At 44.3% G+C, this 27,832-nt stretch overlaps 1 protein-coding gene across 5 annotated transcripts in view; it reads right to left on the reverse strand.

The window, feature by feature from the left end:
- FANCC (FA complementation group C) overlaps positions 1-27,832 on the reverse strand; it is a 335,897-nt gene that overhangs the window by 115,097 nt on the left and 192,968 nt on the right. For all 5 annotated transcript variants that reach the window (XM_068237424.1, XM_068237405.1, XM_068237432.1 and 2 more), the window contains 3 exons: positions 6,471-6,584; positions 5,691-5,749; positions 5,224-5,388 (listed from right to left, as the gene is read on the reverse strand). In XM_068237424.1, the coding sequence (XP_068093525.1) occupies positions 5,224-5,388; positions 5,691-5,749; positions 6,471-6,584 (338 nt within the window). The remainder of the gene's footprint in view (positions 1-5,223; positions 5,389-5,690; positions 5,750-6,470; positions 6,585-27,832) is intronic.

The raw sequence follows: 27,832 nt of genomic DNA on the forward strand, positions 1-27,832 counted from the left end.
CTGTCCTGCAGGCCTAATGTAATTATTACAACACAAAAGCAAATTACATCTGAGAGTATTTACTTTTGGAACCAAGTTCTGTTTTAGCATGATTTTTTAAAGAACGCATACGAATTCTCATCAACTCTTACTAGCCAGAGATGGTAAAGGAGATAAAAACTTGCATGTAAATTGAATGGTGCTAGTTTATTTTAGGGGACCCAGCAGGAAACCTCATAGGGAACAGTTCTCCAATCACAGCACCCTCTCACAGTACAAACCAATAGATTGGCTGACTGGCTGAATAGTGTGTACTAAAGGTGGCCATACACTTACAGATTTGCAGCAGATTCGACCATCAGATTGATTTCTGTCAGATGCCTATCAGGTTGAATCTGACAGGAATGTATCTGATGTGTGCCACACAGTAGGAATCGAATTTCAATAGATTTCAGAATGAGGACTGCCGTACAGCTGGCAAGCAACTTACTGCTCTGGTTTGTTTCGATCATGCTTTCTGCTACATCGAATTCTAGCCGATGCGATCAAAATGGTCAAATCGGCCGTCAATCGATAGATAAAATCGACCAGTGTATAGGCCCCTTTAGAGGCTCTTGGTTGGTTGCCATGAACATCTATTTCACCCCTTTTATATTTGCCCCACCTCTCATAAATTTCAACAAGTACATATGGTCTTGTTGCAATCGCTGTGCTGCGAGGCCCCCACAAACAGTAATTAGATCACTAACTGTGTTACTCTCAGCGTACTACCTTCTTATGTTTATAGCCACCCAGAAAAAGGGCTATAATGAATGGTAATTGTCAAAAAGGCTATAAATGAATGTTAATTATCAAAAATGGCTATAATAAATGTTAATGGATGTGGCAGTTAATATGCCAGGCAAACAAATTATCTTCTTTTCATTGTATGCAATCATTCAGGTAAGTACAATCAGGTATGTCATAAATAACTTAGGTTTTCTATCTTTTCCACCTTACCTACATATGAAAAAATGGTTTTGGCTTTAAACCGTTCACTTTAAACCACTGAACTGTGTATCTTATGAAGTACTTCTTTCTAACACCATTGTCATTATGCAGGTATACTGTATAGCACTAATACATAGAGCACACCGTTTTACAACTCGCAATACTAAGCCAGTTACTCTATTACTATATTTTTGTGATGCGACAAGAAGGTGCAGTACCCAGATGAAACCCATGCAAAGGGAGAACAAGCAAACACCATGCAGACAGTACCGGGGTTAGGATTTCAGCCTGGAAATCTAGTGCTTCTTAGCAGTGCTAACTAATCACTCAGCCACCATGTCCCCATCATGCAAACATATTTCAATTTCAAGCAGTCAAGTGAAGGTTAGCTCTTGAACATAAAGCGCTGGCAAATAATTCAAAATAAGTCAGGAACAATCCTGTTCCTTAAAAGTAACCTGTTCAATTTTATAAAGCAGGGGTACCCAACAACCGGTCCGTGGCCCAATACCGGGCTGTAGGACATGTCGTGTTGGGCCGCGTTACCCTGCATCACTGCAGCGCCGCCGCGCCTGTAACTTTGGGCAGCCGCTGTTGTTGCCACCCGGAAGCTGCCAGTCACGCCACCTCCATAGTTCCACGCCTCCTCCATCACTCCATCAAGTGCACTTGGCCCACTTCCTCCATCGTTCCTTCAGCTGCGGATGGCCCACCCTCTCCATCAACTGCACTTTGCCCGTCCCCTCCATTACCACCCCCGCCGTGAGCCACAGCGACGTGTAGCGTGTGTGCCCGGTGCGACTATGGCTCGGCCTTTTCATAGCCTCCAGTCCCACCCCCTTCACCAAAAGGCCCAATCAGAGGCAGTGTTGGGAACCTTGTGAACAACCAATGAAGAGCACCTGGGCGCCATTTGCCACTGAGCTGGGTGGGAAGCACTGGGGAGAGCCTGGAAAGAGGCTTTGAACACAGCAAGCTGGTACATGTGCTATCACCTTGTGCAATATTTTTTATGTTTTTTCAAGCTGATTTTTTCTCTCCTGCCTATTGTACTTTTCGTATTGTTCTTTTAAAGGAAACCTGAGAGCAGGCTGAAAGCAGGGATCAGAAAGATTTTATACTTTCCCGGGGCTTCCTTCTGCCCCATGAGCACTGCTGCGTCCCACGCTGTCCTCCCCGGTGGCTTCTGTGCATGCTGGTCATCCGCCTGGTCTTGGAAAACATGGCTACCATCAAAGCAGTCCTCGGGTCCAAAAAGATTGGGGACCCTTGTTATAAAGCACAGCATCACTATTTCGTAAATGTGAAGTTCAATAGGCCTGATTTATCAAAGCATCTCCCAGAGATTTTCTCCAGTACGTATACAATAAGTGATCATGAACACCTGCATGAAAGTTTTTCAATGTTGACTTAAATCATACGGAGACATAACAGGCGTTGCTGAAAAGTTACTGTTGTGCGACTGCACTATGCAGTTTGTCATGAATGCTAAATGAAAATGTAAATCGCACTACCAACTAATTCATAAACCTTTGAGAATCCCTACCTGTGATCTAACCAAGGTAAATGTGGCAAATACAAACAAGTTAACAGACAAAATTCAACTAACTCCAGTTTTTCTGGATTCCTTATGTTGCTTCACTGAGGATGCTTGGAGATCTCTGGAGACATGTTAAGGCCCAGTGTGCTTCCTTGCCTGAACAAAATGCCATCGTATTGTATTGCCAGAGCCGTCTCTGTCATTAGGCAACTCTAAATTTTGGCCTAGAGCGCCGTGGGTGGAAGTGGGCGCTCTTTCGCCGCGCTGTGTGTGTGTTTATTTTTTTTTTTTCACTATCAGGTCGGCGCCGGCTGTGACAGGCAGCTCAGCCTGTGCCTGGTGCCGCCTACTGGTCCGCCCCCTTCCTCTCCCTTCAGAGCGAGCAGCCGGCTGTGACAGGCAGCTCAGCCTGTGCCTGGTGCCGCCTACTGGTCCGCCCCCACTACCTCTCTGTGCAGAGCGAGCGGCCGCACGCTAGTTCGTCTATACGTGCGGCGCCTCCCCTACCTCCGCCCTCCGCCTGTCACACGTGCTTGAAGGCACCGTGTGACGCACCAGGGACCAGTGCCACCGCCGGCTGGCTACAGGAGACTTCAAGGCACCGTGTGACGCACCAGGGACCAGTGCCACCGCCGGCTGGCTACAGGAGACTTCTGCAGGTGAGTAAATGCTGCCCACATTAGCATAATTTACTGGTGATTATCTCCTTATCTCCTACGATTATCTCCTGGTGAACGCTGGCCGCATTACGATTATCTCCTGGTGAACGCTGGCCGCATTACGATTATCTCCTGGTGAACGCTGGCCGCATTACGATTATCTCCTGGTGAACGCTGGCCGCATTACGATCATTTTCTAGTGAACGCTGGCCACATTACAATTATTTTCTGGTGAACGCTGGTCACATTACGATCATTTTCTGGGGAACGTTGACCACATTACGATCATTTCCTGGGGAACGTTGGCCACATTACGATCATTTTCTGGGGAACGCTGGTCACATTACGATTATTTCCTGGGGAACGTTGGCCACATTACGATTATTTCCTGGTGAACGCTGGCCGCATTACGATTATTTTCTGGTGAACGCTGGCCACATTACAATTATTTTCTGGTGAACGCTGGCCACATTACGATTATTTTCTGGTGATAGCTGGCCACATTACGATCATTTTCTAGTGAACGCTGGCCACATTACAATTATTTTCTGGTGAACGCTGGTCACATTACGATCATTTTCTGGGGAACGTTGACCACATTACGATCATTTCCTGGGGAACGTTGGCCACATTACGATCATTTTCTGGGGAACGCTGGTCACATTACGATTATTTCCTGGGGAACGTTGGCCACATTACGATTATTTCCTGGGGAACGCTGGCCACATTACGATTATTTCCTGGGGAGCGCTGGCCACATTGCAATCATTTCCTGGGGAACGTTGGCCACATTACGATCATTTTCTGGGGAACGTTGGCCACATTACGATTATTTCCTGGGGAACGCTGGCCACATTACTATTAATTCCTGGAGAACGCTGGCCACATTACGATTATTTTCTGGGGAACGCTGGCCACATTACGATTATTGTATGGTGAATCATTGCTGCATTATAATTATTTTATAGTGAATCATTGCTGCGTTATGGTTATTTTCTGGGGAAAGTCTGCCGCATTACTTTTATCTTATGGTGAATCTTTGCTGCGTTACGATTATTTGCAGCAGGGGGGCACCACACGGGGAGGGGGGCGCCACCGGCATTCTCGCCTGGAGTGACAAAATGGCTAGAGACGCCCCTGTGTATTGCAAAACATTTCAAACCATGAAAAGAGAACTCCAGCCAGTCCCTTTGCAAAGATTGGGGAAAGGTTAGTGCAACTCTGCTGAGGCCTTCACGAGAAGATGGCATTGGAATACTCTGTTCACCTGCCAATGGAGGGAGTGGCTTTGGATTACAAGATCTGCAATAATCAAATGGTATCATCGCTAGAGAGCGTGGAGCTGTCACAAAGTGTGCTCATCACTTCAGAAGGTCTAGGCAGAGGCTGTAGTTTTAACCAATCAGCAGAAAGCATTCCAGGCAGGTACTCCTTGTCCCTCTGCCTGTGGAAGGGGCCAGACTGGAGTTCTCCTTCACAACCTGGTATATTAACCTGAAAGAAAAGATGATGTCCATGATAATCAATCAAATATATCATTTTGGTATAATAATTTTGAAACTGAAGGTAGTCAAAAAATGTTATGGGCAATGTGATGGTTGTTCTCTTGGCATCAAACCGCACATTCAGAAGTTTGTTTTTTAGCATTCATAACAGCAATCTACCTAAAAGAGCAATCACAAGCAATGTGAATTACTCAATTAACCCCTTCCCACATACACATATAGAATATCTAGTGATATAAAGGCTTCCTTTATATTACACTCTCTGATATGAGTTTTGTTGTTGTCCAGGTCTCTGCTCACTGGGACAGGTACAAAGATTTGGTGACTATTTTTCTCTACACACAAAGCTAAGGGGGGGGGGGGGGGGGGGATACTCATTTGTGTGCCTGTAAGTTTTTGTCAAGTGGAAGTGCCTCTTAGCAGTGTAGGTGTATGTCCAGCAGCAGAAAATGTTCTTCATTTCATACTGGCCTTTATTCTCGCCACTTTCATAATGGCCTTTATCTTCGACACAGAATATGGGAATTAAACATAACTTTTGACAACTTACCTTAAAACTGCATCATTTACAGCTTCTAAGAAGTAATCATCTAACACCTCTTTTGGTCCAGGTCCATGGTAGTGGAGTAATGCCTCCAGCAATGGAGCAACTTCGGGCAATGTAAGAACAGGTATGCATGTTACAGATATTCCATGTACACTGCTTTCCAAAAACCTGGTTGGAAAAAAAAAATGACAGCACGTTTTTATACTTGTACAAACAACTATAATTTTTTTTATGTAAGAGCTAAAATTACAGCAAGTTTGGGATCCATTAGTAATATTCCTGCATGTAAAGTTGTGTTAAATGTATATGTTTGTGTATTTGGGAGGATAGGGAGCGATTGAATGCCTGGGGTGCTGCAGGACCCTCCGTTGTAAGTATGTCACAAATAAACATATGAACCACTTAATAAACAATTTCAACAGGCTACAAATTCTAACAGTAGCAATGATAACCTGACCACGATGACTTACGCCTTTTCATTTTCTCCCGGATTGCTTTTTCGAAGCAGAACAAGGAATGATGATATAATCTGTGAATACAAATACTGTATATTGTTTATCCTAAATATTTTGATAAAGCATACTGAAAACATTTACTTCTCTCACGGCTCTTTTAACCAATTTCATGCATGCGTTATGACCTATGGCCTATGGAAGTTGCGGCGCGACGCTGATCAGTCTAGTTCTAATTCCCCTGATGGGAAAACACTTGGGGCGGACGATTAGAAGCTACCAGAAGCGTTACAACGTAACGCTCTGGAACACTTTGTCTAATGTGAAAGCTAACAAGAAAGTCAATAGACTTTCATGTTGCCCTGCTTACCGCATCCTAGAAGCGATCCGTCAAAACGCAAGTATCTGCTCCTAGTGTGAGTAGATTGCCTTTAGCAATATACACAGCTTAAGATACTGATTATAGTAATGACTGTCCCCTTACAGTTCCTCCACCACTCCATGCACAAGATTACACATGAAATGGGGTTACTTGTCAGAAGCAGCCGATCATATCTCAACATTTACTTTTTTCAGTACTGGTTAGCATAAACATCAGTACATGCATGTCCTTCCTCTATTAAATTAGAAATTAAAGGATTATGACTTAATTCCACTAAAATCTAATCATTTTTGTGCACTATTTTGTATTATATATCATGAGGACAGAAATATAGAGGTAAATATAAAACATCTGAGATGATCCGTGTTCAATCTAAACTACCTAAGTGCAAAACAATGAAAAAAAGTATTGCTTACATTCTTCAAAAGTGTATCATAGTAGTCTGCAGATGAACATCCCAGTTGGGCAATGATTTCTGCATTTCCATCCCTTTTTTCTCCAGATGGGGTAAAAAGATGACAAACGAGATTCTATTGAGAGGGTAGAAAAACACATAACTACTGCATAAGTACATAAAAGACCTTACATTAACAAATGTACTATCTTAAGCCCTGTGTAAACTCTAACCCCTCCCAACCCCCTAATTAGGCCAATGCTGAGTAGTTCAACGTTGCAGAATAGTTCTTACCCTCCAGTGCATTCCCTGTGGCTCGGCTGTTATTGAATAGCACAAGGCTATAATACAGAGTGCAAACAAATCCAAATGTTAGTGTAATGGTGGCCATGAAACAACCAAAGTGTTCAATTTTCATGACTACTTCATACAGCAATTAATTGTATAGAAAAATCTAATTTTTTTATAATTTTTTTTGAGGAAAATCAATTGATTTTTTTTTTTAATTTTTCAACGATTGTCTGATTGGCCATGGTGGAAAATTGTGATCAATATTCCAGAAAATTGAATAGGGAAATCCTTTTTCAAATAGTACAATCAATTTAAGAAAATTGATGGAATTCTTTTAGTAAAAAAAAAAAAAATACTGCCACCTTAAAGGTGCATACACACGCTGCGTAATATGTTGGTGCTTTATAAATACAATAAATAAATAATAATACTACTATAAGGGACAGGTCCGTGAAACCCTCCCGCTGGGTGGGCGTTCCAGCGACAGTAGAGCGTGTGTACAGTCTGTCGGCAGACTAATAACACGGTTTCTGAACGTTCAGAAACAGTGTTATCAGTCTGCCGAGGTACCTACTAATAGAAACGCTGTGAAGGTTAAATAAGTAATTGCTTAATAGTTTCCTTTCTTTTTCTTTCAACAGGTAAATTTTTATAGAAAAGTTTTTTGTTTTTTTTAAAGGAACAACTATAAACATACAGTACTCAGTACAGTCATAGGAAGGGGGGAAAGGCAAAGGGGAGAAAGAGGTTCTCATGTCACAAATTATCTTTTTTTGCGGATTTATACAGTGCTATTCAATATATACAGTCAAGATGTATTGTTACAAAAAGATCAAGTACATTAACAGTGTCAACTTAAAATAAAAGCTTCTGAAGAGTGATTATTAGTGAGCATGGGGTACACTCTTAGGTACATGTTGGTAATCTAACCCAGGACGTCTCTAATTTCTTTAGTGAATAAACGGCTCAGTGTAAGGATCAGTGAGCAGGCAATTGAATTAATAAACCTGGGTGATCAATTCTTTGTAAAATAAGAAAGATAAATGAAAATTTCTCGTGCACCATGCCAACAAAAATATATAATGAAACCATAAAGAGGAGAATTGGCTCTTGGGTGCATGAAAAATTATTAAATGTAAACTTTATTGTAAAATAGTAGAAAAAACACACATAAAGACTGTACAATAATACATAAACCCCCCTAAACAATTCTAAAATGTTAAACCTCCACTCAGCTGGGCATGTACACCACTGAATCGATACAGGGCTGCAGTCCCCAAAAACCTCTTTAAATGCTTAAAGGCAGTTCAATGTGATGGCTAAACAGCAAATTCATGCAACATGTATAGGTTGATGCATTGGCAAAGATTGAACATGAAGTCACAGGGCCTGTGGTAATCATAAATAAGCAGCTGGTGATCTGATATCAAACATGGATCCAAGGTCTCCAATCATGTATTGCCAAATGAAATGTAGTATCAGTTCATCATACCATGCAGGAAAATGAAGCAGAGATCCTTATTATAATCATCTATTGCCAACAGCATCTTTCATATGGCCAGGAGGAACAGGTGATCAAATCCTCCAAATGCTGATATGGGCTGTGAGTCCCCCACTCGCAGGGACAGGCATAGATTGGTGAGTAGCAATGATATGAATGTAGCAAGGCAAAGCAAAGCCATACACGACCGGTCCATGCAGGAAAAATCTGGCCATGCAACTTATGCAAAGCAGGTCCAAGCAGTACAAATGCAAAGCAAAGCCATCAAGATCGCATAGTTACCAGTCCTTAAGTACTGCTGCCGTGTGGATAAATAAGAGGATAAGGTCCAGTGGAGGTTCTTATGGCATGCCCAGCATGGTGAGGTAGCTGTCAGTAGTGCCTGACATGTTTCGCCGCACTAGCGGCCTTTTCAAAGGCGAGACAGCAGAGAAATGCCTGAAGACGCCATCCATGCGTCTTTTAAGCGTTGTAATGTCCGCCTCCCGCTCACGCCAGCCACCGCGTCATCGCGCACACCCGTCCAAGCTACGGCGGGCGCGTGCGCAGTGTGTCACTGGAGCGCAAGAGCGCTCCAACATAGCAAGACCCGGATGTGCGCCCTGCAACAAACGGGGATGCTCTCTGTGACCAATGCGCATGGAATTCCTCGGATCGTGTGTTCCGGATGTGCACTACTAGCATGCAAATATGAATTCGATGCTGTAGATTTCCGAAAAAGTTGAGTGGATATGTATCCCTCGTCATTGGCCAAAATTGTAAGATCTAGAAAGGATATAGAGTGTTTGTCATAATCCATGGTGAATCTTAAATTCCACTCATTTTGATTCAAGATATCAATGAATTCATTGAGCAATGCTATACCCCCAGTCCAGAAAATGAGCACGTCGTCAATGTACCTGTGCCACGACACGATGTGGCACAGGTACATCACAAGGGCATCATTCCCAAAAAGATGTCGTTCCCAGTCCCCCAAGTACAGGTTGGCGAGCGACGGGGCACAAGTTGTCCCCATCGCCGCTCCCTGCACCTGGAGGTAATGGGTCCCATCAAAGGTAAATACATTATTCTGTAAAATAAACATCAATAGATCAAGGACAAATTGATTGTGTGGACCTTCATTGATCTCTAATTCAGACAAAAATTTACCTACTGATTCCACTCCCTTAACTTGGGGTATACTGGAATAGAGGGCCTCTACATCCAGGGTCACCATAAGAGCATTATGGGGTAGTTGTAGCCCCTCCAACATTCCCAGAAGGTGCAACGTGTCTCGTATATAGGACGGTAACCGAAAAACATGCGGCTGCAAATGCTTGTCCACAAAAACACTGATTTTTTCCGTAAGTGACCCATTGCCCGAGACAATGGGCCGCCCGGGAGGTCGCAATGGGTTCTTGTGAATTTTCGGGAGAGCATAAAAGGTGGGCACCACTGGGTTTTCAACCTTAAGGGTAGATCCCACCTCAGCAGTAATGATGCCCTCTGCCACTGCATTTTCTATAAGATCAAAAAGCTTGCGTTGGTTCATGATGACCCTGGATGCAGGGACCCTCCGATACCATTCACTATTTCCAAGAATCTTCTGGCACATAAAGATATATTGCTCAGATCTCATCACAACCAGATTCCCCCCCTTATCAGAAGGTTTAATAATTAGATCCCTATTTGCACGTAACTCCGCAAGGGCCTGAACTTCACCCTCTGAGAGATTAGATATGTTATTCTTTTCTATCCATATTCTCTGAATGTCCTTTTCCACCAAGGACACAAAGGTATGGACACTAGGACATAGGGAAAAGGGGGGGAAGGAAGTGGACCTGACTTTGAACTGTTGGTTGATCTTTTCACTGGCTGACCTGTGAGGTCTTGCCATCCCGAAGAGATCCTCATCATCGGGCTGGCCACTCTCCTCACTCAATTTCACTAGATCCATTAGGGCCCGATAGTCCTGATTGGACCAATCCTGCCAATCTTTAATAGCTCCTCCTAGAGGAGCTTCACTCTTTCTTTTATGGGGGTCATGTACACATGTGGACCCATGTACTTGTATGTGGGCGCATTCGTGCCCCGCTTTCCGGTTATTTACAATGGGAGCCGGATTTCCAGTCCAGTCTTATTTGGTGGTAACCCTTTGGGGTTCATGGATGGTTTGCATGTCGATTGGTGGCAGCCCCGGACTGGCATTTTGCTGACTCCGGGGCTTGCACTGATTGACATTTATTTTTATGCTTTTTTGTACGTAGGTGTTCTTCATATGATTATGTCAATTTGTCTATCTTTGGATATGATTGTATGCTAATATAGTACATGATATGCAATTCTGTAGGGGGTCTGCATTTGGGTGTTGTGGTTCATTTCTCCCCGCCCCCTCCCCTCGGGTCCTCGCCATGCGCATTGGTCACAGAGAGCATCCCCGTTTGTTGCAGGGCGCACATCCGGGTCTTGCTATGTTGGAGCGCTCTTGCGCTCCAGTGACACACTGCGCACGCGCCCGCCGTAGCTTGGACGGGCGTGCGCGATGACGCGGCGGTGGCTGGCGTGAGCGGGAGGCGGACATTACAACGCTTAAAAGACGCATGGATGGCGTCTTCAGGCATTTCTCTGCTGTCTCGCCTTTGAAAAGGCCGCTAGTGCGGCGAAACATGTCAGGCACTACTGACAGCTACCTCACCATGCTGGGCATGCCATAAGAACCTCCACTGGACCTTATCCTCTTATTTATCCACACGGCAGCAGTACTTAAGGACTGGTAACTATGCGATCTTGATGGCTTTGCTTTGCATTTGTACTGCTTGGACCTGCTTTGCATAAGTTGCATGGCCAGATTTTTCCTGCATGGACCGGTCGTGTATGGCTTTGCTTTGCCTTGCTACATTCATATCATTGCTACTCACCAATCTATGCCTGTCCCTGCGAGTGGGGGACTCACAGCCCATATCAGCATTTGGAGGATTTGATCACCTGTTCCTCCTGGCCATATGAAAGATGCTGTTGGCAATAGATGATTATAATAAGGATCTCTGCTTCATTTTCCTGCATGGTATGATGAACTGATACTACATTTCATTTGGCAATACATGATTGGAGACCTTGGATCCATGTTTGATATCAGATCACCAGCTGCTTATTTATGATTACCACAGGCCCTGTGACTTCATGTTCAATCTTTGCCAATGCATCAACCTATACATGTTGCATGAATTTGCTGTTTAGCCATCACATTGAACTGCCTTTAAGCATTTAAAGAGGTTTTTGGGGACTGCAGCCCCGTATCGATTCAGTGGTGTACATGCCCAGCTGAGTGGAGGTTTAACATTTTAGAATTGTTTAGGGGGGTTTATGTATTATTGTACAGTCTTTATGTGTGTTTTTTCTACTATTTTACAATAAAGTTTACATTTAATAATTTTTCATGCACCCAAGAGCCAATTCTCCTCTTTATGGTTTCATTATTAATTTCTTTAGTGAGCATTGATTCACACCATTTGGACCATATTTTTTAAAATTTGGTTGGACAGTTTCTACCCGCATAGGTTAATTTATAGAGAGCAAGGGATTTATTCACCAGGTTTATCCATTCACATTTAGTGGGTACCAGGGCCGGTTCTAGACAGGTACATATGAGAGGACAGTCAGAAATGTGAAGGGGGTATCATGTGTACAAATCATGTTCGAGCATATGTTTTCCCCTGCACTTATAGTAAAGTATTTGGGGGGTATTGGGGGACAGAATAGACTACTGGTCTGTGTTCACGCAAACAGGCAGCAGAGTGGTGTCAAGACTTTTCAGGACCAGGTAAGGATAGACAAGTCCCACATTAAATCACTCATCGCTGAGCGGCAGCCGAGGAATTGGGGAACAGACTAGTACTGGTGGTCTGGTCTCTGTCCTTCTAATATCAGCCTCAGGCAAACAGGTAGCAGAGTGGTGGCACTGGTAACAGACTACTGGTGGTCTCTGTCCTAATCAGCCTCAGGCAAACAGGCAGCAGAGTGATGGCAATCTACCTGACTTGGCACTGGACTCAGTGGACTAGCAGGCTAGAGGCAGCGGTGGTGAGCGACTGCCATGTCACTAAACACAGACAAAGCGGCAAGCACAGCAGTCTCAGTCTGGCTCAGTAGCTCTGGTGTGACAACAAGTGTAGGCGTGCTGGCGCTGCTCGCGTCACTACACATGGAGGAGGAACAAAGAAATAGCAGGCTAGTGGTCATGTGACCCCCCAGTGCCGGTCCTGGTGGGTACCTCTGTCTGGTTACAATGTTGTAATATCAATTTTCCCGTCAACGTGAAAGAGTGTGAAAAGAAGGATTTTTTATATCTGTTGAATGTTTCCTCCCCAAAGAGCCCCAGCAGTACCAATTTGGGTTCAAGGTGGAATGGGCGACCCAGCAGCTGAGTTATCACCGCCTCAATTTGTGCCCAGTTATTTAATAGTTTCCATCCTGTTGGCTTGATTACACATCAATTATTCCAAACTATAAATTACTTCCCAATAGAAAATTGGTTGGGAGGTGGTGATCAATGCACAACACATTATCATTAAATTTCCATTAGCCAAATTCTGGCAAAAACCTATTTACTGCTGCTCTGCTAGTTCACCACTGTTGAATGCAGTTCAAAACTAAGCATCACCATTGACCATAAAGGACATTAGAACTGTGATAACAATGGGTGTTCACCACATCATGTACCTTAATGCTTCATAAAGGTAAGTATTATCAAATGATGTACTGCTTATTCAAAACGTAATCATTTTAAAAAGAACTCTGGGGCCCATATACAATTCAACTTAGTTTTCACCTAAGTGATAATTTTAAAGCGGCGCTTACGCAGGCGCAGCAGAGGAAAACCTGGCGAGGTCGGCCTCTGCACCGTCAGGGACCTGGAGCGAGCGGAGCTGCGGCAAGGGACCTATCGGCTGCTAGGGGCTGGAGGAAGCCCCGGGTAAGTAGGTGTCATTTTTTTTGAGCAGCTCGAATATTCCCTTTAAAAGGAAATAAATGTGTCAACCTCCATACAGTATATCTCCCGCCTATGGTTTTTTTATTTCAACTTGCTAAAAGAAAAAAAAAAAAAAGTAGACAGTTTCATAGAAATAGTTCATCAAGGTGGGATTATATGTTACAAGCCTGTTTAAAAAATGGGCACTAGAAGCAGCGACCACCTGCACAGCCACCCACGTACCCCCCCTCCCCCCCCATTCATCAGTGGCCGCAGTTCGGTGCCTACACACGAGGCACCGGACACGGATGCAGATTCCTAGACTATTATTAGGTAGGACTACTATTCATATTATGGATAATCTATTGAGATAGCATATGTTCATGCAACAATGCAAATATTCATTCCTCAATGCAAAGTCACTGTAGTGTGCACGGTCTCTGCTTTGAGGCATGGATGAAAGTTTCTATATACTGATTTGTACTGTAGCGTGGACATATGGTCCAGACTGCTTGGTGGGAATTCACATAAGCCTCACTGGGCTTATGTGAGTTATTTGAGTTTTCTGCAGCAATGTATTTGAGCTTGCTGCTGACAATTTCCATTGGTCCAGAACACTGAAGCAATGAGAAAGTCCAGTGGGAAATTCAAATATGCAAATGCCAGGGTTTTGAGTTGCTATTTAACAGAGAAGCAATGGGAGTGGACAGCAGAGGCATCGTTATGCAAATAAGATAGGATTACACATGAATAACTAAAGAAAAGAATAAACAACAAATTATTAGAAACAGACATGGATTATTATACTGGAATTTAATAAAGGATTTTACAACCAGATGTTCAGAACAAGGAAGAGCGGCTGTGCACGTCCAGTATAAAACACCAGCTGTATTCAAATAATGATAAAATAACAGCAATTAGTGGTACAGTCCACCTAGGAGAGAGAGGGATTACAGCATGTTCAGAGGTCAACAGCAGTTTTGCACCCACACAGGAGGTGCTTTGTCAGGACACTGAGCCCCCCTTGATAACCACCCCTTAAATAGTGTACTTACTCATACAGACGATTAACAGCAGAACAAGCAATCACTCCATTGCACCAAGCCGATACCCCCGGGCTATCACTTCCTAGACGCTCTAGGCATTCCAAAAAATGAAAAAAAGAAGTGGCCATTGAAGGTAGCCGCGTATCAGCGGCTAGAAGGTGTCATGTTCACTCCCCTAAAACCGAGATGCTATACAGCGTCTGCCAAGAATGCCCAGAAAGCAGACACTCCCCCTACTAAGATAGTAGGGTTGTTTACTTGTCTAAAAAAACCTTAGGATTTGTTTTTAACAGACACTATAATGCATAGGTAGGTGAGGAGATGTGGGGAATATATACATTTGGTGCGTAAACATCCAGGAAAGGAGTAATGAAATAAGATTTATGTGCAAGGTATGCAATAGATTACGCCCATGGTACCCCACTATTTTTTGATCCCCAAAGGAAAGAAAGAGAGAAAGAGAGAACAAGAGAAATAGATGGAATAAATAAATATGTGTGCATTATTGGTGATATAGTTTTAACTATATATTTTAGAAATCAGTTTTTAATGAGAATGTTGAAGTAAAGATTACATTTTTATGAAAAAATAGCAATACTGTATAAGATATATAGGTAATACCCTCTCCTGCATGTTTTAGCACCATCTTGTGGAAGATGCTGGGACTCAGAACATTCGTTTGGGTCCCAGGTATCCTTTTTTGGACGCACTTTCTTTCCCATCTGGTGATACGCCTGCGTAGGTCACGTGGTACGCGTGCACGCAGATAATGCGGATGGGAGTTGGTGCGATCCAGAGTGGAGCGCATAGGCTTCCTGTCATGACGTACGCGTGACACGCGTCAGAATGTACGCGTGCGCGCGGTTGACGTGGACAGGAAGTGATGCGAGCGGCTCTACGTGCCCGGAACACGGAACAACTGCTCGGCAGTATAAAGTCTCCCATGATGGGACGTGTAGTGCGCACGGAGCCTCAGAGGAAGCTTTTTGGAGCGAAACGGTCGTCAGGCGGGCCGCTGCCACCCCCACATTGCCCCACAGCCAGGACTCTAACAGGGTATGTCAGTAACGTTTATCTTTCAATGAAATAACTAGAATGTTTATGGAAGAAGATTTAACTGACTAAATAAAAAGCCTTGGAGCAGTGCAAGATTGCTTTTCTTCTTTGTTATCGGCTATACTACATCTATTTCATTAATCTATGCACGCAAGAGGTGATACCCTGCATCCTAATAACCGTGTAGTGGAAGCCCTCCCTAAAGCTCATACCCACTGTGATAGTCTCTTTGATCTTATTTACTGACAACTCTCCCTACTCACATGCACACTATTTTGGTTCTGGGAAATCCTCCATGAGGAGATGAACTAGTACAAAACATGTCGGTTCTGTCATATTCTAACTGCTTACTTTTTTCACTGTAGTGGTCAAAAAAATAGTGTATTAAAATATAGAAAAATTGCAAAAATAATTTACAATTTAACAAGATAGTCCACAAGTAAATAAAAGGGATAAAATGAAGACAAATACTTAGTTGCTTTTTGGTCTGTTAAATCTTTAGATTAGATTACTTAATTATGTTAAAAAGTGACCCCTTTAATCTATTTGCTTAAAGGAAACCAGAGAGGTAATAAAAAATTTTTATACATACCTGGGGCTTCTACCAGCCCCATGCCCGCTGATCGCTCTGATGCCACCGTCCTCACTCTTCTCCAGCTCAAGTACCGGTCCCATATGTTCTGCCAGTCGCGGCCAGTCTGCCCAAGAAAAGTGCGCCCTCTACGTATCTCTGCGCTATCCACCTGCCACTCCACTGACCAGCTGATGCACTAGGCTAGAGAGTGTTCACTAGAAGGGCTAATATCACTAATAAAACTCAATTATTTGGTCACATAATGAGAAGAAAGGATTCCTTGGAGAAATTCTTAATGCTTGGAAAAAGGATGGCAGAAGCTAAGCATATGGGAAGCTATGAACATGCCTAGGCAGCAGCTGAAATAAGCAGTGATTGACAGAGACATCTGACCTGCAGAAGTACATATGGTCCTGAAGAGTCAAAGTCCACTGAACAAATGAGGAGAAGTAGGAGAACCAATTCATAAAATATCTATTTTGATAAAAGAGAATCCAGCAATCATATTCTCCAGAATCGGCTAAAAGATGAGCAATTGTTGCACTATTCAGAAAATTATATATAAAAAGCAGCTCCATATGGGGTGCTATCCACAGCTTTATAAAGATGCTCTTACATGTGCAAATTTGATTGTATTACGAAATACAGGACTGTAAACGGGCTACAAACGCTTTAATTTCTTTTATTGCTGTCCTTTGTCCTCATTGATTTATTGAATTGGGATTTTAAACAGTATACGGTACTTCAGTAAATTGTACTGGTTAAAAACACTGTAACAATATACCACAAGTATGATCATGACCAAAAGTGTAATTCTGTGTTAATTTCAATGGGATGACAGCAGTTCATTACTAGATTAAACACAAGAGGGCAACACAACACAAAAGAAAATGGCTTTGCACCAATTTTGTTTCTATGTCCTAGTTGAGAATGGTAATCTTAATGAATTTTTAAAGCTACAATTTATTACATTTTACAAAATGCAATAAGATTATTATTTTTTATAGTTATACTGTAGTTACGTTTATAGAGTGACAACATATTCCATAGCCCTTTAAACGTACAAAACCACCAACAATGGGAGACATAGATACATGAGCAATTCAACATACAGTACAATAAGGACAATCAGTTACACAAGTACCGATACATACAATAGATGTGAAGTTTGAAAAACATCACCAATACTGATAGATATTTGATAAATTGCACAAAAACAGAAAACAAAGGGGGGAGGTCCCTGTCCTTGAAAGCTTACAATCTGGAGGTCATAATAAAAAAGTGAATGGTGGTGAATCCAGTAGAGGGATTGTGATTAGAGTTAATCGTAATCACAGGACGTGCAGCAATTTGTGAGCATTTGCACTCTAATGAATTGTATAGGTACAGGAAAATCGTTTCTAAAATCACTAGCAAAGCACTTCCACAAAACACTAGTTACTGTGATGGAGCTTTGTGATTTTTAGTGGGTGCCAGCCTTTATTTTGGATTCACTTTATATTAGATTGAGGATTGTGTAATCTAGATGCTGGACTGCCTATATACTTGATTGGTCTAATTTATGTTTTATACAGCATGACATCATTGGGAATCTTACTAGATCCTACAAACTAGGATTAAATTATTGACTTCTGCCTGATACATGCACCCTGTGAATAATTTTAGTTTCAAAAACTTTTATAAAGGCACAAGTGTGCCAATTTAACAGGTATAACAAGCAACAGTTCTGCAAGTACCCCAACATGGGTTGCAGAAACCATAAAGTTGGCTACAAAACATAATACAGCAATCACGTTCAAAAGAACAAAAATACAATAGTATTTCGGGAATAACAAGAACCTTACTTACAGAATAGCAGGCTTAGATAGATTAAGGGCAGAAACATTGTAAAAGTACAGCCTTTTAGGAATAGTGATACGTACACTTATAATTATTGTAGGAGCAGAGCTAACAAGAAGGGAAACATAGTATATAGACTAGATGGCTAGGTAGAATTTATGCAGGATGGTCTTGGCCTAGTTGGAGTTGAGCACCTCTCGAAAGTTGGCTGGATGTCCAAGGGTCCCACACCTTTTGAAAATGTGGCAGGCGATCATTGATTATAGCGTTTATACGTTCAGAGGTCATTCTGGAGTTTATCCTGTCAATCACTTGAAGATAAGTTTGACGTGTTCCAGTTAGCTGCAATATGAACTTTCCCTGCAGAGATGATAAATTGTATTAGTTTATGCTGTGCATGGAGTATGGAGGTTGGTTTAAATCCTAATAAGAAAATTTTAGGGTCGAGGGCAATATGAGTAGGGATTAGTTTATTTATCAGGAGTCGGATTCTGCCCCAAAAGCGGGCGACCCTTGGACATGAAAACCAGGTATGGTACATAGTACCAGGTACATTGCACCCTCTGAAACATGGTGGGCTTCTCTTGTGATCTATAGTATGAAGTTTATGAGGTAGGTGCGATGGAGTAGACGCATAGAGACTTCCATATTTGTCATTTGTAGGCTACCTTTAGATAGAGTTTCAAAACATTGCGCCCAGTCCTCGCTAGTGAGTTGGGAACGCATGTCAAGTTCCCATTGTTTTTGATAGGTGTGCGTGAAGTTGGGTGAGGGGGAGTTGAAGGAGGAGTAAAGGAATGAGAGTATTCCCTTTAGCATGGGATCATTGAGGCAGATGCTTTCAAATTGAGTAGGACGAAGGGAGGTACCCGGCTTGGCCAAAGACAACAAAAAGTGATATAATTGTCTTATTTTAAGCCATTCAGATAGGCGTGGTTTTGTTATTTCTATTAGCTGTGGCCAAGTAGGGATTGCTCCCCTGTGGAGATAAACTTTAATTGTAGGATTATCTTCCTCTGACCACCATGCGAAGGGTGGAACCTGGATGCCTTCTTGGAAATCAGGGTTTGACTTGATTTCCGTGAAGATGGAGAACTGGGATTGGAGTGCGGCTGAGGATCTGACTGTTCTCCAGATCTTCAGAGTATGATAGGTTATTATTGAGTCGTCTCGTATAGAACCTAGATCTTTAGATTGTGACCAGAGGAGACCTTTCCATGAGAGGTGCTAAAATTAGATTCTCGAGGGAGACCCATCTAGGGGCGTGGTGGTCGCCGTAGATGGTTGGGAGAATCGCAAGTTGGGTGGCTTTATAGTATAGATTGAGGTTGGGAGCAGACATGCCTCCATTATGTTTATGCCAGAATAAGATTTTGCAGAAATTCTGGGTCTTTTACCAGCCCAAATAAATTTGGTAATTTCTTTTTGAAGGGTCATTAAATCACCTCTATTAACGGGTATTGGAAGGACCCGGAAATAGTACAAGATTTTGGGCAATAGCGTCATCTTTATACTTGTGATTCTCCCTGCCCACGATATCTTATAGGAATTCCACAACCTGAGCAGGGCATTCAACTTCCCTTATAGGGGGACATAATTTCTCCTATAAAGTTGAGAGTATTCGTTTGTGAGTTTTATACCTAGGTATTGCGTGAAGTGGTCACGATGCTGGAATTTATGTTGCTGTGAGATGGATTGTGCTTGGGTTTTGGTGTAATTACAGTACATGGCCTCTGATTTCTCGTAGTTAAGCCTTAGTCCTGAGAGCCCTTCAAAAAATTTGAGGGCTTTCATTAGGTTGGGGATGGATATGTGCGGATTGGTTATGGTAAGAAGAATGTCATCAGCAAAAAGGCTAAGCTTAAATTCTTCGTTGTATATAGTGTAACCCTGAATTGAGGTATTTTGTCTGAGATAAGATGCTAGGGGCTCTATGATGATGGCAAAAATTGCTGGTGAGAGGGGGCATCCTTGTCTGGTACCCCTCTGTATGGATATTGGAGTATTGGGGGATCCTGGGAGTTTAAGAGTTGCATGGGGCATTGAGTAGATTTGTTTAAGCCAATGGGTATAGGAGGTCGGGATTCCTAAGTGGGATAGCACGTCTAACATATATGGCCAGGCAATCATGTTGACGGCTTTTTCTATGTCTAATGTTAGGGTCATTAATGGCCTTTTGGTTCTATTTGCGTGGGAGATTAAGACTAGATTTTTCCTAATACTGTCCGTAGCTTGCCTGAAAGGTACAAAGCCCACCTGATCCTTATGGACAATAGCGGGGAGGAGTTTATTAAGTCTTTGGGCTAGGATAGCTGTAAATATTTTATAATCGATGTTAAGGAGGGAAATTGGTCTGTAATTTTTGGGCTGTAAAGTGTCTCTGTTGGGTTTAGGGATCAGTGTGATAAAGGCATCTAAAAATTCTGAATGCGATAGATCTTTTTTACGCAAATCGTTAAGAAACGTTTGAAGATGTGATCATAGTATTCCCTGGAATTTCTTATAATAAAGGGCCGTGAGACCATCAGGGCCGGGAGCTTTTTTTAGTCTTAAGTTTTCCAATTGCTTTATAAATTTCTTCTGTTGTTATTGGAGTGTCAAGAGCCTCTTTGGAAACATTATTCAGTATAGGGAAATTAATTTGCTTGAGGAAGTTGTTGACTTTTTGGTGTGTGTGTGTGGGGGGGGGGGGGGGGGGGGGAGTGGAATCGGTATAAAGTTTTTGGTAAAACGAATGGAAGGTTTGCATAATTTTATTCGGATCACTGGTGACCTGGCCTTGGGGAGTCCTAAGTTTGAATATAGTATTGGTTCTATGGGAATTCCTTAGTTTGTTAGCGAGCCACGTGTCAGGTTTGTTTGCATATCTATAATATTTAGCTCTAGTCCATGTCAGGGCTTTTTCTACGTTGTGGGATAGGAGAATATGAAGTTGCAGCTCGACGTCTTTAACCACCTTAGCGGTATGGACGAGCTCAGCTTGTCCATTACCGCCAGAGGGTGCCGCTCAGGCCCCGCTGGGCCGATTTTAATGAAATAAAAAGCACACGCAGCCGGCACTTTGCCAGCCGCGTGTGCTACCTGCGAGCAGTGGCGAAAGAGGGTCCCCCCAGCCGCCCTAGCCCAGCGTAGCCGGAACAAACAGTTCCGGCCAGCGCTAAGGGCTGGATCGGAGGCGGCTGACGTCAGGATGTCGGCTGCCGTCACTCCGCTCGTCGCTATGGCGACGAGGTAAGCAAAACAAGGAAGGCCGCTCATTGCGGCCTTCCTTGTTAATTCTGACCGCCGGAGGCGATCAGAATTACGGATCGGGAGCGCCCTCTAGTGGGCTTTCATGCAGCCAACTTTCAGTTGGCTGCATGGAATAGTTTTTTTTTTTATTTAAAAAAAACCCTCCCGCAGCCGCCCTGGCGATCGTAATAGAACGCCAGGGTGGTTAATCTGTTTTAAAAGAAAATTGTACAAACCATGGTGAGATTAAAATGAAGGTGAGTATGACCCGATTGATCAAAAAGAACTTACAACTTCAAATCCTAATAAACATACAAAATCTTTATTATTAATCATATACATAATATCCCGTTAAAAAATGTGCCCCCCCAGCTCCCCACTCCCCGACTTCCCCCCCCAAAAGAAGAACCAGAGACCCCCCACCCACTCCTCAGACTGCCTATATAAGACTAATATAGGGCTGGACACAAGGTTAGTATACTCAAATGAGATAGCCACATATAGATCTATATCAATACTGGACGTCCAGTCAACAAAAATAGGTCAAAAAAAATATATGTGTACACTTCCAATTGTTCATAGTATAGCATAAACCACCATGCAGCCAGTCATTGGGTGAAATGGCAAGCACAAATGATGTAAGCGAGAAAATTTGCCCAGCCAGAAAGTTGCGGTGCAGGCATAGCCAATGCTATTAATCAGCTTCTTATTGAAATAGTCCGCAGCGTTAGCAGGCATAAAAACCAGTCTATAGCATACCACAGCAGATTAGTAAGCGGAGACATTGTAGCACATGCAGCAGGTAAAGCCATGCAATCAATCTGTCACAGTTCCAATTCCAGGATCAAAGATATGCGGTTACATGCAGTAACAAGTAACAGTGGCTGTCCACATACATAACACCAGGTCATGCCCGTGGGGCTGCTTACGTCTCCCAAGGAGGATGCACTGAACTCCCTGTGGTAGTGGGTGCAGATCGTAAGATGTCCAAAGTTGTGGCCTGCAAAGGGAGAAGTATCCGGCTAGCTGAGGGAAGATGACCCAACTGGCTGCAATGAGGCAAGGGCTTGCATCCAATTCAAATCAATGCCCGCAATGGAGAACATACTAGCTGGCTGTGGGCAATGGTGGAGGTCTCCGGTAGTGCTAGGAGGGAGACAGCAAGGAGGCCGGGACGCTGCACATCCGTCTTCGACCGGTTTCGCCGGACTTCCGGCTTCCTCTGGAGGTCTGTCAGCTTCCTGTGTGCCCCAGAATTTATTCCCCCGTCGATGGGACACACACAGCCGGCCAGCGACGCCCACCCCCACCCGCGGCTAAAGCCGGGCGGGAGGGTGGGGCAGGCGGACACGGCAGCCAGGCATCAAAGCAGACTGACCGACACGTCCGCCAGGCCCCGCCCCTACGCCCGAACAGCCGCCGGAGGGGGCGGGCGAAGCCAACCCAGCCATAACGCACATCCCAGCGAGGGGGGAACAAAGTGAGCAAACCTACGGACCTAAACAGAGCTCATAGATCACAACCAATTAACCTCATATCAGGTATATGAACTTTCCTCTGTAAATAGCATACAAATATTGAATTTAAAGAAAATATAATATAAAGGATGATGTGATATAAACCAAACAAGAACTTTAATAAAGAAAAGATGGGGTAGTATAAACTTACCCCAAACAAAAAGTGTATAATAACACATCATATATATTAATTATCACTCAAGGTGAGCCCTTGGCAATGAACAGCAGGGACACCCCACCGAGCGCGCGCAGGCAAAAACAGTGGGTCCCGCAATACCACACCGGTTCAGGAGAGTCAATTGAACACTAAATGGGCAAGAACAAGACATAACTAGTATTCTCGTTCAGTCCCGGGGGTTCTGTCGCATGCAAATCAAAAATCCATCGGGACTCCCTCTGTAGCAGTAATCGGTCCATGTCACCACCCCTGATGGAGGCATGGATCCGATCCAAACCCACAAATCGCATCCTAGTTGGATTCCCAGCATGTGCTGTTTTGAAATGTCTGGCCACCGGTGTGAGATTGGATAAATTTGTACTTCTAATATTGGTAACGTAATCTGAGATCCGCGAACGGAACTCTCGTTTTGTCTTTCCAACATAAAATGCCCCACATGGGCATAGCAGCAAATAGACAACCAAAGTAGTACTACAATTGACATAATGTCCCAACTCCCAATCTCTCCCATCCGGTAGCCTGACCAGCCTGCCTACTTGTATATACCTGCACATTGTGCAACCACCGCAGGTGTACGTGCCTACAACCTTGCAGTGTTTGCCCAACTTGATGCAGTGATCTCAGTCGCTGAAGCTTGAAGGAGAGGTTTGCTATGTCTTCAGTTCTTTTCCTTTTTTGGGCGGGCCCCTATTTGTATAAATTTGCCACGAATTACAGCCTTGTGGGCCATCCAAAGTGTAGCAGGGGATGTTTCAGGAGTTTCATTTTCTGAAAAATATTGCTGAAAATGGGAGAGAATTTCAGCTCTTGATTTAGTGTCTATGAGCAAAGATTCATTTAGGCACCAGGAGCGAAATTTAGCAACTTCAGCATGGAGATCAAAGCATACAAGGATCATATCACGATCAGATAAAGGGGTTGGAATATGCCTAATATAGGTTAAAAGAGGGACAGTGGATGAGGTTAGTAAGATGTGATCAATTTTAGCGTACGAATGGTGGGGCGCTGAGTAGTGAGTGTATCCTCTTTTATCTCCGTGAAGCTCCCTCCATGCGTCTACCAGGAATTCGTTTTCCATAAGCGTTTGGAGGCGATTACGCTGGTGTTTTGATAGCTTATCAGGGGATGGTTTGGATTTGTCTAATTTTTCATTTAGGGTAAGATTAAAATCACCACACCATATAAATAGAGTGTTTCTGGCTGTTGAGATTTTTTTCTGAATGGTTTGGAATGTTTTGAATGCTTGGTCAGGTGGGGCGTATGAATTTATAAGCTGGAGGCACCAGGAGTATAAAGAGCCAGTTATGATCATAAATTTCCCATTAGGGTCTGACTGTGTGTCAGTTATTTCAAGGGGAAGGTTATTATGTATTAAGATTAGGACACCTCTGTGTTTTTTAGATGCATTGGAGAAATATTTAATCATATAATTTTTATGGAAATATGAGGGACAGGAGGCAGCCGAAAAGTACGTCTCCTGAAGACAAATGATATCGGGGTGATGCCTGCTCAGGTCATGGAACAGTTTTCTCCTCTTGTGGGGTGAGTTGAGGCCTCGTGCGTTAAGGGATAAGACCTTTAGAAACGTGCTACTAGCCGAGGAAGCCATTTGGTGTATATGTTACGGCCAGAACCCGAAGTCTGGCCACTTCGGGTTCTGGCCGGTCAGAATGGGAAGTGGCCGCTCTCTGCGGCCAATACACAAAACGCTGCTGAATTTTGGACTTTGGCCGGCCAGATCGCGTACTAACTAAGTGTGGCCGGCCAAGTCCCGAAGCTCACCTCTCCGCTTTACATCCCCTCTCCCTGCGCTGTCTCCGGCTGTCTGTTCTGTCCCTTCTCCCTGCGCTGTTTCCGGCTGTCAGTTTTACTTACAAGGACCCCTGGGCTGCCCTGATGATGCCGGCTGCTTCATATCCCCTGCTCTCCGATGAGCTGCTGTGCGCAGCTCAGTCAGTTGTCTGTGTCCTGCTGGTGTTCTGCTGTCCCCCGTTCGTCTGCACTCTCCTGTTCAGCTTTCCTCTGCTAAGTTCTCCGTGTCCCATTCTCCGTTAGTCTGTGAGGACCCGGGGCTTAAGAAGCAGGGGTATTGGTGTATGCTGCGAAGCGGGGGGGGGGGGGGGGGGTTGGTGTCCCTGAAATCTGCTGTCCCCGCTCAGCTCTTCACAACGGTTGCTTTCTCCTCGAATGACCCAAGGCTCCAGGTGACACGGGGTGGACAGAGAATGGAAGGGGGTGGGGGAGGAATTTGAGAGGAGGATGGCAGTTTATGGATAACTAGTGACCTTATGCTGGATACACACGTTGGGTTTTGCTGCGCGATTCGCGGGATCGATTCCATCAATTCGATTATTTCCAACATGTTCGTTCGTGTTTCGATGGATCCAGCCGTCGATTTTGCATATTAAGTATGCTAAATCGACGGCTGTATCCATCAAAACACGATCGAACGTGTTGGAAATAATCGAATCGATGGAATCGATCCTGCGAATTGCGCTGCAAAACGCAACCTGTGTATCCAGCATTAGCCCGTTTAAAAACGGGCTAGGTCTGTCCCTACGTGCACTTGCACACACGGCCTACAGCTATGTCAACACTAATAAAAATGCTAATATAATATGTTACGGCCAAAACGGGAATAAAACTGGCCGGTTTGACGTCGGCCAAAGTCTAAAATGCTGGGAATTTCTGACTTTGGCCGACTGACTTTGGCCGTTTCTAGAACTGGCCGGCCAATGTCACAAATTTCCAGCATTTTGGACTTTGGCCGACGTCAAATCGGCCAGTTCTAGAAACGGCCGGCCAATTCTAGAATTGGCCAATTTCTGGTTTTGGCCATAACATATATAAAAAAAAAATGCTTATAGTGTACGTGCTGCAAGTAAGGAGAAAATGGGAGTGTGAACGTGAACGCGTGGACTGTTATGACAGTCCAAAAATGGTAGGTATGAGAGAGATCAGACATATCAAATCTAATCCTTGTCATGCCTCTTAGTGGGGGAACAGCAAGAGAACCCTGAACGGCAAGGGCTAGGTGTGTTCGCTTAAGAGCTAGTATAAAAAAGGAATATTAAAACGATAAAATGCAAGAACAAGTAGTTGTAGTATTTCACGGGGATGACCTTGGTCCCCGTTTTCCTCCCCCCCCCCCCATTCCATGGCAGCATTTTGAAGAGAGAGGAAGTGTGCTTCAGTAGCATTTATATCACATATTTGAGTGTAGGCTGATGGACCAAGGCGCTGGGAGCCTCATCCTGGTACTAATCATATATTGAGGTGATGATCCGGGTGTGCGGGAGGACCCCGGGCAGGTTTCTTCAGCTCGGGGGAGATGCACGGGCCCCAGCACCCAAAGTGGGCGACTAAGGGGCCCGCGCATGCCTCCGCCCCAAGCCCGTGCGACCAGGCCACACACCAGGTCAGACCCATATGTACCAGGGGTGCGCTAAATCAAGTGGTGCGACTAACAAGGTGAAAGGAGTAAATCATATATAGGCTTGCATTATACGTTAAGTTATTGGTGCCTACTAAATGGTAAGGACAATTTTTGCTCAGGCGTAAAGAATCATTTGTGGGCCCCATGGGGACACGACCAGGTTTCCTTAGCTCGGGGGGTGTGCGGGGGCTGCCCGAGAGCCCAGCCAAAGGCCAGGCTCTCCGGCGACCCCGCCCACCCCCCCCAGCCTCCACCTTTTAGGCCATGCCACCCGCAGGACTGACTGATAGGTATCTTATGCATGGTAAAACAGACTGTTAGATCAGAACATGGTTTAACTATTACATTACAGAGTATAAATGCAGCATCCTAAGAAAAGGACAAAAGAAGAGGTTAGTGGACTCATGCATTACAGAGGTACAGGCCTGGACCAGCCAGATTTCACAACATGAGAGGAACGTCTGCCCTGGGATAAAAGTTAGTTGAGATCCAGATTCGATGGAGGTGATAACATATCGGCTGATCAGGTCAGGTCGAATAGTTTCACAATGTTTTTAGCCGGGCAGAGGTATCTGGGATAATGAAAAGGTCAGGCTGCCTTAATAGAAAGTTCAGTGGGAGTTTGGGCCTAAAAACCTTTTATGGATAGGATCAGACTTCACAACGAGGCAGAAGCTTTTGTAAAGTCAGCCGGGGTCAGGGGGGAATGTATAGGAACAAAACAGTGGGGAGCTAGGGAACCCGAGGCCAAACCAAGTAATGTGAAAACAGATAGAAAGTTACCATTTCAGAGATGCAGGACTAGTCCTGTTGTGAGGAAGGGCCTGCACCGCCAGATCTTCGTCTGCTCACCGTGGACTACTCCCTTTCAGGCCTTTGTGGTCTCGGGGGCAGTGGTGCCGCACTTTGCTGACCAGAAGGTTCAGGGGTCTCCATCCTGATGTTCTCCGCTTCAAAAAGTTGCCTGCCCTCTCTCAAGGACTTCACCAGCTGGGTGGTACCATTAAGTTGAAATTGCAGTCCACATGGGAATGTCCACCAGTACCTGATGTTCTCTCGGATGAGAGTTTGGGTAACAGGGCGCAAGGTTCTTCGCTTTTGTAGAGTGAGCGAGGAGAGATCGGCGTACAGCCGTACGGATTGTGGGACCCCCGGCAGGTTGGTAAGGTTCCACGCCGCATTCATGACTCTCTACTTTGCTTCGTAATAGTGAAACTTTAGAACGACATCTCTTGGCAGATCAGGGTTGCGGGGCCTGCCCAGGGCTTTGTGGATCCTGTCAAGGCGGAATTCCGCGGGATCTGCTTGTGGAAGTAGAGCCGCAAAGAGATTGAGTGCTGCCTCCTTGATATCGATTATGTTCTCCGGAAGCCCACGTATGCGGATATTGGATCGCCTTGCGTGGTTTTCATAGTCTTCCAAACGAGACTCAAGCTGGGCTATTTTGGCGTCCTGAGCTTCCATTCTGGTGGTGTCCTCCTTAAGAGCGTCTGCACAAGAGTCAACTCTTTGTTCCAAGTCGTTTACGCGGTCTCCTATGTCATGTACCTGGGTTGTAAGGCCTGCAACTGCGTTGGTTAGTTCCTCTCGAAGTAGTAGCTTAATCTCGGCTAGGAGCTCGGCATGGGATTCCCGTAAGACTGGGTAAGACAGAGGAGTGTTCTGGGTAGTTACGGCAGCCGGGGAGTCCTGAGCGCGTGGCGTCGTTGGCGAGTGTACGTTTATGGGGGAGAGAGCAGCAGAGGAGGAAGATGTTCCATCCGGGAA

Source organism: Hyperolius riggenbachi, chromosome 1 (assembly GCF_040937935.1).
Source record: "Hyperolius riggenbachi isolate aHypRig1 chromosome 1, aHypRig1.pri, whole genome shotgun sequence".
Taxonomy (NCBI): domain Eukaryota; kingdom Metazoa; phylum Chordata; class Amphibia; order Anura; family Hyperoliidae; genus Hyperolius; species Hyperolius riggenbachi.